The sequence below is a fragment of the Apium graveolens genome, chromosome 3, assembly GCF_009905375.1.
Source record: "Apium graveolens cultivar Ventura chromosome 3, ASM990537v1, whole genome shotgun sequence".
In the NCBI taxonomy this organism is placed as follows: domain Eukaryota; kingdom Viridiplantae; phylum Streptophyta; class Magnoliopsida; order Apiales; family Apiaceae; genus Apium; species Apium graveolens.
The window spans coordinates 233,117,652-233,127,725 of record NC_133649.1 but is presented as its reverse complement, the minus strand read 5'-3'; the positions used below and the strand labels follow the sequence as shown (position 1 = coordinate 233,127,725).

Below are 10,074 nucleotides of genomic sequence, written 5' to 3'. Positions count from 1 at the left end.
TTTTTACTTGTGATTCTTTGCTTAAGTTGTAATCTTGGATGCTTGTTTTCTTTATTGTTGAACCTAATACTCTTGTTACGTACTTTGATTATTTATTCAGTTTATTTACCATGTTTTCATTGGAACCCACGGTGATGGTGAGTTCGGTTATGAACTAATCGTTATCATAGGGTTCTAACGAATTTACTTATGGATTTCAGTAGTTAATTTGTTTCGATACCTAAGTGTGTGGTGATTGTATGGTATCCTAGTATTGGTTGTGCTTATTCGTCTTATGAGCGTCGCGAACTTATAAGATAGCGTGTTAATATCTATTGAAGCGCCAGTGAATATAGGGGTTTAGAACTTGCCATGCTAGCATAGGTTCATGTATTTATTATGCATGATTCATAGGTAATTTTAACCATCTTACTTACCCTATGTAATCACGATAGATAACTTGCGCATTAAACCTTTATGTTGTCAAATTCTATAGACATATAAGGTCTCAACATATTTGGTGTCTATTCAGCTACTATCTCTTTTGTGGATATCTGGTAGTAGGGTATTCGTACAACGAAAGTTGGCGTTTACCTAGTTTCGTGTTGTCAGATTAGTTGTCATCACCATTGCTTGCTAAGGTTAAGAACAATGACTTTGAATGAAGTAGTAATGAAGTTAGAATCCCATGTTTGTCTCATATAAGTAATTCAACCTCAATTCTTTTAGTTAATGCTATTTAGTATAATCTCTTAGTTTAATCAAAACCCTATTTGTTATTTGTCTTAGCATTGTACGATAGTCATACCATTGTTGCATAATTGCATAAATTGAACTTAACCTAAACCAGTCTCTGTGGGAACGAACTAGAAAGAATTTTATATTACTTGTGAACGTGTATACTTACGTGTAAATTTAGCGTGTGTTTCCGTCCTAACACCAGTATCACATAATTAAACTTTATATTAGCCTTAAAATGTATGTTAAACATGAAAAAAAGTATGTAAAGAAATGAGTGGGACGGAGAGAATACCGATTATAAATGACAGATAGACAAAGAGCATCCGGAGAACAACATAGAGTGGTAAGAGAGAGTATTGAAAGAGAACAAAGATAATGAGAAAGCAAGAGAAAGGAGCATGGAGAGTGTGAAATGAGAGACGGGTTCAAATGAGCCTTAAAATTGGCGGATTTTACTAAATAAAATGTCCGCTCGTTCAAAAATATTGGTGCTGTTTTTGAAATATTTGATTCTTAATTCATGTAATTACATTTTAGAAATTTTAATAAAATAATATTTAAATTATTTAGTCCCTGTATTGATAAGAGCTGTTATAGAATTGTTAAAAAATAATTTTTTAGAGCGCTGGTCAAGGCTTGGCTTTGGAGGGAAATGGCCGAAAACTAGAGGATTCAACTGACAAGCTTGTCAAGAAGCCTCGTAAATGGTATGGACACGCCCGTAAAGAGTATGAATGCACCTCAGCAAACATATAAATGAGTAAGATGTATAAATAAGTAAATAACTAACCTTGTTTTGGAAAAATATCATAAACTACTAATATTTACAAATAACTAAACAAAAAAAATTACAATAATAGTAGATAAATTTACTATAATTTCTTCAAGACATTCCTTTTTAACAATTCTTAAAGTCAAAATTTATTTTAATCGTATTCTCTTTCACTATTTCTTTTTTGCTTAACTAAATATTACCCATGTAGTAACTATATGTTTATTTTGATATTTTAGGAGTCAATTAATTGACTAATTTTTGAACAAATTTTAAAAATTAGAAAATGTTTTTAAAGTTAAGGAACATAAAAAATTATCCATCACTTTAGAAAAAAACTGAAAGTTTATAGACAATTTATTTTTGAATGATATAAATTTTAAGGTGCATTTAAATATGGCATAGAGTATCTATATCCCGCGGAACATTTCAACATTTGTGACGTCTTTCCCGCCAATGTTGGCTTTGTGTTCCCCAAAATCTGTAGACTGTAGTCTCCTATCTAATAAACCCAGAAAACTCCTACAGAAAAACAATTAGAAAAATGGGCATAAAAGATCTTTTAAGGTTCTTGAAGCCATATGTTGAACCCATCCATATCAAGAAATATGCTGGCAAAAGAGTAAGTCTTTTTTCATTATTATTGTTTATTTATCTTTGTTGCAATGCCGTTTGGATTATGTAAGCTAATGCTTCGGTCAATGTGCTCACATTTCATTGAAGATTTCTATAATTTTATTATTTTTTCAGGTGGGGATTGATGCTTATTCATGGCTCCATAAAGGAGGTACCTTTCTTGATTTTTCTCATTTTTTATGTGTGTACAATAGTATTAGAGAAATTAGATAGCAGTTATTTTAAAGTTTTGATTTTTTTTTGATTTGGGTATTGGGATTGATATGTATATGTACTAGTGAAATTATTTGCTATTGGTAGGTACATAAAGGAGGTATCTTTTCTTGATTTAATTTGTTTTTACAAAATGTGTAGTTATTTTTGAAGTACTTGTGTGGCAGTCATTCGATTTTTTTGATTATTTTCAATTTGAACATTGGGATTGATATGCTTTCGTGAAATTGTCAGCTTATTCATGTAGTATGGAGCTTTGTCTAAATATGGATGGTGACAAGAAATTGCAGTACTTGAAGTATTTTATGCATCGTATTAATTTGCTTCGTTATCATAAAATCACACCGGTGGTTGTTTTTGATGGTGGGAACCTCCCGTGTAAGGCTGGGACGGAGAATGAGCGCTACATGTATGTTTATTTTGATAAGTGTTGGAATTACATGTTAAGTTTTATTATTTAATTTATTAATCTTGGTCATTACAATTGGTTCTTTTATCAATAGGAAAAGAAAGATGAATCGTGATTTGGCTATGGAGAATAAAAAGAATGGGAATATTAGTGCTGCATCTGAGCTGTTTCGAGTGAGTAGAGTCTTTTCTTCAGTTGTTACTTTGTTTTTAAATCTTGTTTACTGGAAATTTTATGAATTCAAGTTATTCTTCTTTGAATTTGTCGATAATGCTTCTACCCACATGCAAAATAATAGTGGATATTGGAATCCCAAATTTTTACGACATGTAAGTGGTGGACGGTTTTGTGAATGTTACAGTTTGATCCAAATCATCCAATGTAACGTATTTATACTTATAATGATCAGCAAAGGTTATGCTTGACCCTCTTATGTGAAGTTTCTATCAGTTTAGTTTCATATTGTGAAATTTTACAAATGAGTTTTAAAGTGAGGTTAATTGACTAACTTCAATCTTATATTTACGTAACAAGTTTCATACCTTTACCAAAGCTTATATATTTATATATATTTCTAAGATAGATAGCCAACTTTTACTTGGATAACTAATTTCATGCCTGGTCTCTTCTTTTGACATGTAGAGAGCAGTAAGTATAACTCCAGCTATGGCACATCAACTGATTCAGGTACATATAATTGCTTGCAGCTGTTGCACGACCATGATATTTATTAATAATCTTTCAGCTTATAGATAATATTTCATTGGCTGATCTCTAGTTTGTTTGGTGTTTTGTATATAATTCAATTGTTTATTTTTCTACACTTAGATTCTGAGGTTGGAGAACATTGAGTTTGTTGTAGCTCCTTATGAGGCTGATGCGCAATTAGCATACCTGTCCACTATGGCAGCCGAACAAGGTGGAATAGATGCAGTGATATCAGAGGACAGTGATCTGCTGGCTTATGGTTGCCCAGCTGTAAGATTTATTTGTTTATTTTATTATGTTACTGTGGGGTTATACTTCTCTGCCAATCACTTGAAGTGTCATTATTGTCTTGCCTTAATTTGTGGAAGGTTATTTTTAAGATGGACCGTGAGGGGAATGGTGAGGAGATATTAATGGACAAGCTCTTCAATTCAGTTTCTTGTCTACCTTCCTTCCGAAATTTTGACATAAACTTGTTCTTAGGTGAGAGTACTGTGTGCCTGTGCATGACACATAAAAAACTTTTCTCCCATAACTTGTGTTAAAAAGTTTGTTAAACTAAGATTTGTATGAAAACTAAACTATAATCTTTGCTCGATATTATCTTCTATATATAAGACCAAAATCCCTTGTTTCAATCAGTTTACTTTTCCATCTATTTTCGTTCAACTAAGCCACGAATTTTATGCTGAAAAATTGGTTGATGTAAGCAATCAACTTATGGTGCAGGTATGTGCGTTTTAGCTGGCTGTGACTTCCTTCCATCTATTCCAGGAATTGGGATCTCAAAGGCTTATTCATTAGTTTCCAAGTATAGGAACTTAGACCGAGTAAGCATATTAAACTTTCTTCTGTGTTACACTATTGATGTAATTTTCCCCTATTTAGACAGTATGCATACTTTATCAAGATCCTCAATAGTTCATTACTTATTCATGCACCTTTTCTTAGCTGCCGTTTTTTGAAGTTCATTGCATAAACTCTATTTTACAGTTATGTGGATGTTTAAGTTCTAGGCAAAAATGCTGCAATATATGTGAGAAGAAAATCTCTAGAAAATATGATGGTATTGATTGTACAGATGCAAAAGATAATTTCTTTGTGAGAGAGAGATGGTGTAAGCTAGGGGCCATTTTATTATAACATAATGAAGTTTTATGTGTTAAAACCTTGCAAAAGTATAGTTTAATTCAGTAAACAAATTGGTATATTTCTAAGACGTGCATACAGCATCGCATTTGTCCTACATACATAGAAATTGAACTGCTCTTAACTTTGACTGTCGTGGAGATTATCTGAGTTGCACCCTCACAACTTCATGATAATCATAATCATAACGAAGTGTGTGTTTAATATCTTGGCAGGTTCTTTCAATTTTAAAATTTGAGAAGGGTAATCAAGTTCCTGAAGATTATGTAAAATCCTTCAAAGAGGCCATTGCAGTTTTTCAGCATGCTCGCATGTACGTACAAGTTCTTGAACCACAATCCATTTTCTTATCATAATTTTCTTTTACATATGTAAGCATTATGTATTCCTGCAGATATGATACCCTCTCGAAGACTCTTAAGCACATGAAACCTCTTCCAGAAATTACATTAGAGACTCTTGGCAATGAACTTAATTTCTTGGGATCGTATCCTTTCTTTCTCCTCAGTTTACAACTTTGTTATCTTTTTCTTACTTTCCTTTCATATGTTCCACTTAAATAGCAATTAAGGTTGTCCTATTTTCCAGGTTATACTCAATATTGTCATGGTCCATCTTCAATATTCTTTCCTTTCCACTTGAATATTTTGTTGTCTGAGAAATGTCTTACCTAAACTGACATTAGAGATATATCTCCTTCAATGGCAATTTCGATTGCTGAAGGTAAACTAAATCCGTGTACAATGAAGGCTTTCCCAAGTTCGGATACTTCATATACTACTACTTTCTATGATGACAAACTCTTGCATGAGATGAAAACTAATGCCTCTCAGGAAAGCTGCTTTACTGTAGTTTCTAGCCATAAAAGCATAGGAAAAAGAATTACAGGCAAGTTTTTTTTACCATGTATAGTAAGTATGAGGGCATACAACTTTACTTGTGATTTGGGAGAAATAAGCTCTCCCATCACTTACCTGTTCTACTAATCCAAAAGAAAGAAAATTAATTATTCATCGGAATTTCATCTACAATCTAAATCAACATCAATGAACTTAGTTTTCATCACCATTTCATGTACTTCTCTTATATCTTATCTTAATGTTCATTTCCCATACCAAATGTACAACTCAAGATTTACATGTATGTGTGTTTTCTGGTTAAAATGCATGATGATCAGATGATCTTCAATGTCATTTCAGTTATGGAGAAGGAACCAGTTTTGGAAGAAATGAAGCATCTACTTGAGCCGGAGGGAAAGAAGTACTTAAATGAGTCCTTAGCACTTGAGAAACTGGTAATGCCTTTCAGAAGCGGATCCGCAGGAGAAATTACATTAGTTACTGAGAAATATCTGCCGATGCTGCCCGATAACAACCCCTTCAAGAAAAGAAAAGTAAACGAACATCTGGTGCTAGACAATGATCAAGCAAAGGGTTTTATTGAACCAGATTCTGTGGTAACTGAGGTTGAATGCTTGGAAATGGGAAATTTAGAAGAACTTGTGTTGGAGAATGACCAAACAGAGAGTTTTAACCAACAAAGCTCTACGGTAACAAAGGTTGAAAGCTTGGAACTCTTATATGTAACTCCAGATTCACAAAAAAGTGTGAAGTCCAAGCCTATGAAGATTACTGAAGAGAAGAAAGGTAAACTTGTAAAGAAGATTAAAAAGAGTGATGGCACCAATTCTGAAAATAGGAAAAACAGTATTCTGAATTTCTTTACCAAAGTATAACTCTTGATGGTGAATTAGTTTCATATCTATTTATGCATTGTAATAATTAAGGCCTTCATCGAATTCTCTTCCTAGAATTGTAGGAACAAATTGGCAAATCCTGATATTGTTTGTGTGTTGACTGTAGATCATATAAACACATAAACTTGCAATAGGCCACTTTTTTATCTCAAGGACAGAGTAGGAGAATACGTTACAAGACAGGACGTTGAAGCCTTATTCCTGTACACAAGTACTGTAACCTACTGTCCTAACCAGCCAAATTAAGAGTATACTGCAATTTACTACTCTCTTTGAAGCATTTTGTGAAACCAATATGCAGACATTTTAGGAATCCGCACAAGAGTTTGGAAGTCAACGAAAGTTATGCAAATCTTGAAGTGTAACCTAATCTCCATTCAAAGTTATCTAGCAATAACTAAGCAATATAACCTATTAAATTTGCACCATTATCAACTGACTTCTTCGGCTGTTGTATGTAGGATCTGTAGTAGCTCATCCTTTCTGTATCTTTCTGTTATGTCCGCTTTCGGTCATGCGTCCTCAACAGGTCCCATGGGTGCATTGAATAACTAAACTCTCACATGTGAACTGGGCTCTCATGTGTGAAATAGGATTGTGAATTCATGTGATTTGGGCTCGTGACGTGCGAGCTGACCTCCCATTGCGCTCGTACAAGTGAGCTGGAACCTTACTTGCGAGCTGCGCTGGCTCTCACATGTGAGTGGGGCTCACGCTTACACATGCATACATGTGAGCTGCCCTCACACCTGTGAGCTACCCTCATACATGTTAGCGGGGCTCACACCTGTGAGCGGGGCTCTCACGTGTGAGCCGGACTCAGCTCACACGTGAGAGCCGGTGTAACACCCCCAAATCCGGGGTCGGGGATTCGAGTTGTCACGAGTTCTATTTCCTTTAATAATACTCAATCTTAATGAACAAACAACTACTGCGTACTGTGACCCCACAATATACACACACCACAAGTAATAGTCTCCGAGATGAATACCAAAAATAACACAAGTCATTTTATTCCATAATTATAAGTCATTACACCTCAAAAGGGTTTCTGAATAGATTTACACAATCTTTTCCATTACTACAATTCGTAAATATACATAAGTCTGGTACATCAAAAGTTGAAAGCCTAGCCTATTGGTAGTTCCTACCTCAGCTACAGCGGCATCAACGCCTACAGGAAACTACAGAACGTTTCATATCCGCTCACGAGCTGGAGCTTGGTTCTGTTCATCTTGTCTATCTGTTGTTGTGTGATGAAAGAAGAAAGCAGGGGTGAGCAACAAGCCCACTGAAATAATATGTATATATGAGCATTCTCATAGTACTCTTGAAAGTCTTGGTCAAGCAAAAATGAACCAAGTTTGATATCTTAACGCGACCAAGTCGCAAAATAATCAGTATATATGTATATATACTTTTCAAAATCTTTGAAATCCTCTTCCATGCATAATATACACAGAGTTCCAGTCTATAACTGTATAAAAATATCGTTGCAAAGTGATCTCATATATCTAACCTTGTCTCAACATTTTTCTGAAAATCTTTGTCATACATAAGATAATCATTTACTAGATATAAGTTAAAAAGATGAAGTTACAAGATACTCCAATATACTTATATTTTTTCCGAATACTACTTGAACTACCACCGTTCAAGGTATAATTAGTTTCAAAAGTTCATCACATAGATGAGACTACGAGATAAGACTTGAATAGATTCAATCTTTAAAATATCATTTAAAGAGATGAAGTACTAGATACTTCATTAATTCTTGATATATATACACCTATATATATATCTCATACATTCCTTGAAACCCTATGTTATGAAAAGTATAAACAGAATTATAATACCCAATGAATTTGGAACGAAGAGAATTTTGGCATAAACCCGATATCTTGCTGATCAGGCAAAGATACCAATTAGTAACCTTTTCTATTGTAGATGGATGAATTCCTCTCCGGTCATCACCTTGGCCGCATTAGGACCTCGCGCTAGACCGTTACCCAGCCACTCACGCGTGGATGGACTGTCACCCAGCCTCTTACACCTTCATAAACCGTACCCCGGCCTGTCGCTTATGCCGACTCAATTAGATGGACTTACTTCCCGAACGTTGGGCAAGTAATCAAATTATTTTCTCAAAACAGCAACTTCATTGCGAATATAAAATACACCACAGAGCCGGATCCCTCAGATTTTTGAGCGAGTATTGAAGTCCCCTTCGAAAGGAAGATCTTAAATTTGAAATCGAGTTTTGGGATCCGCTCTAACTTTTAAAATCATTTTGAAGACTCGAAAATATTTTTAAGAATGTTTGGAGTAATGCTGATTTAATAAAATAAATCAGTCCTAATATGTTGGAAAATTTCTGAATATTATTATTTAAATAATATTCCCATAAAGGATAATCTTTATAAAAATAAATGAAGTAGAAGTTTTAAAAACTCATACTTGAAACGAATAATAATAACAAAGATATACTTATACGAAAGTACGATCTTTATTTGAATAATCGAAAATAAGTTTGATTATTATTCAAAACTATCGAATATACCTTATTCGATTAATAGTTATAGAAAACTATATATATATAGATATATATAAATATAAATATATATATATATATAAATATATATATATATATATTATATTTATATATATTATACTCGGGAACATCGACTCCCGGTTTAGAAAAATGTTCACCTTTGGGTCCCCTATACTAAGGGTATACGCGACTACTGCTTATCTCTAGCATAAGTATTATGCAGTTTATAAATATTTGAATTGATAATAGAATATCAAGATTTCACAACATGCATATATATACCATATCAACATGCTCCAATATATCGCAAGATTTGCTAATAACAGTCATGCACTTATCTCAAGATAATGCATCAATATATTTACATCACAACAACAGTATAACGGGTAGAAAACTTGTCTGAGCGTTCCGGGGTAGACTTAAGCTTAGAGTGGGTCCGGTAACCTATGAACAACAACATAAGTCGGAATTAAACCACGGTCGCTTAAGAAACTAGACTTTAACCAATTGGACCCTAACGTTCGCTTTTACGCTTAACGATTCACATAAGTCGCTCGAGTAATCTCGGCTTCACCATTTTTATAAAATTAACCGTTACGAATTTTAAGGCGACACTTTGGCGAATACTCTACCAACTGACCCATTAACCTTAAATAATTGTTTCATACTCCAATTTGTCACTTAAGGATCTTAACCAAGGTTTCAAAGTAAGGCGAGGGGTAATGGTTCGTTCGCGAAACGCCGTTACTCAAAACGGTCGTTTCTCCTAAACCGTACATCGGATTAAAGAGAACCACATACAAAAACGAAGCTTACGACACGATCTAGATAAACATGGAAAAGTTACAGATTAGTTAGTTGGCTTTATGTCCCGAACACTAAAACAAGCAGTTGAATGAAAATGGGCATTACGACGGCTATGTTTACGCGATTACCCAAGTTCATACCACTCCAATTAACCACCAACCAACTCATAACCATCAATACAACAATACTTCACCTAAACCATACCACATCAGTCCATAACCTCCAAGTTTTTCAACTCAAACAACCACAATCAAGACCTATGAACTATAATCAAGCTTCAATTACCAAAACACTTCCAAATCAAACCAAACTACTAATTATCACAATCCATGCTTTTCATTTCACAAAACCAA

At 34.1% G+C, this 10,074-nt stretch overlaps 1 protein-coding gene across 1 annotated transcript; it reads left to right on the top strand.

Annotated features, from left to right (window-relative positions):
• The first annotated feature begins 1,940 nt into the window (after nucleotides 1–1,940).
• LOC141711004 (exonuclease 1) lies at nucleotides 1,941–6,752 on the top strand. The gene is made up of 12 exons (XM_074513467.1): nucleotides 1,941–2,114; nucleotides 2,243–2,279; nucleotides 2,576–2,750; nucleotides 2,845–2,923; nucleotides 3,393–3,437; nucleotides 3,579–3,728; nucleotides 3,827–3,941; nucleotides 4,188–4,288; nucleotides 4,823–4,920; nucleotides 5,002–5,094; nucleotides 5,293–5,495; nucleotides 5,807–6,752. The coding sequence occupies exons 1-12, from the start codon at nucleotides 2,037–2,039 to the stop codon at nucleotides 6,340–6,342; spliced, it is 1,710 nt and encodes a 569-aa protein (XP_074369568.1). The 5' UTR covers nucleotides 1,941–2,036; the 3' UTR covers nucleotides 6,343–6,752.
• The last annotated feature ends 3,322 nt before the right edge of the window (nucleotides 6,753–10,074 follow it).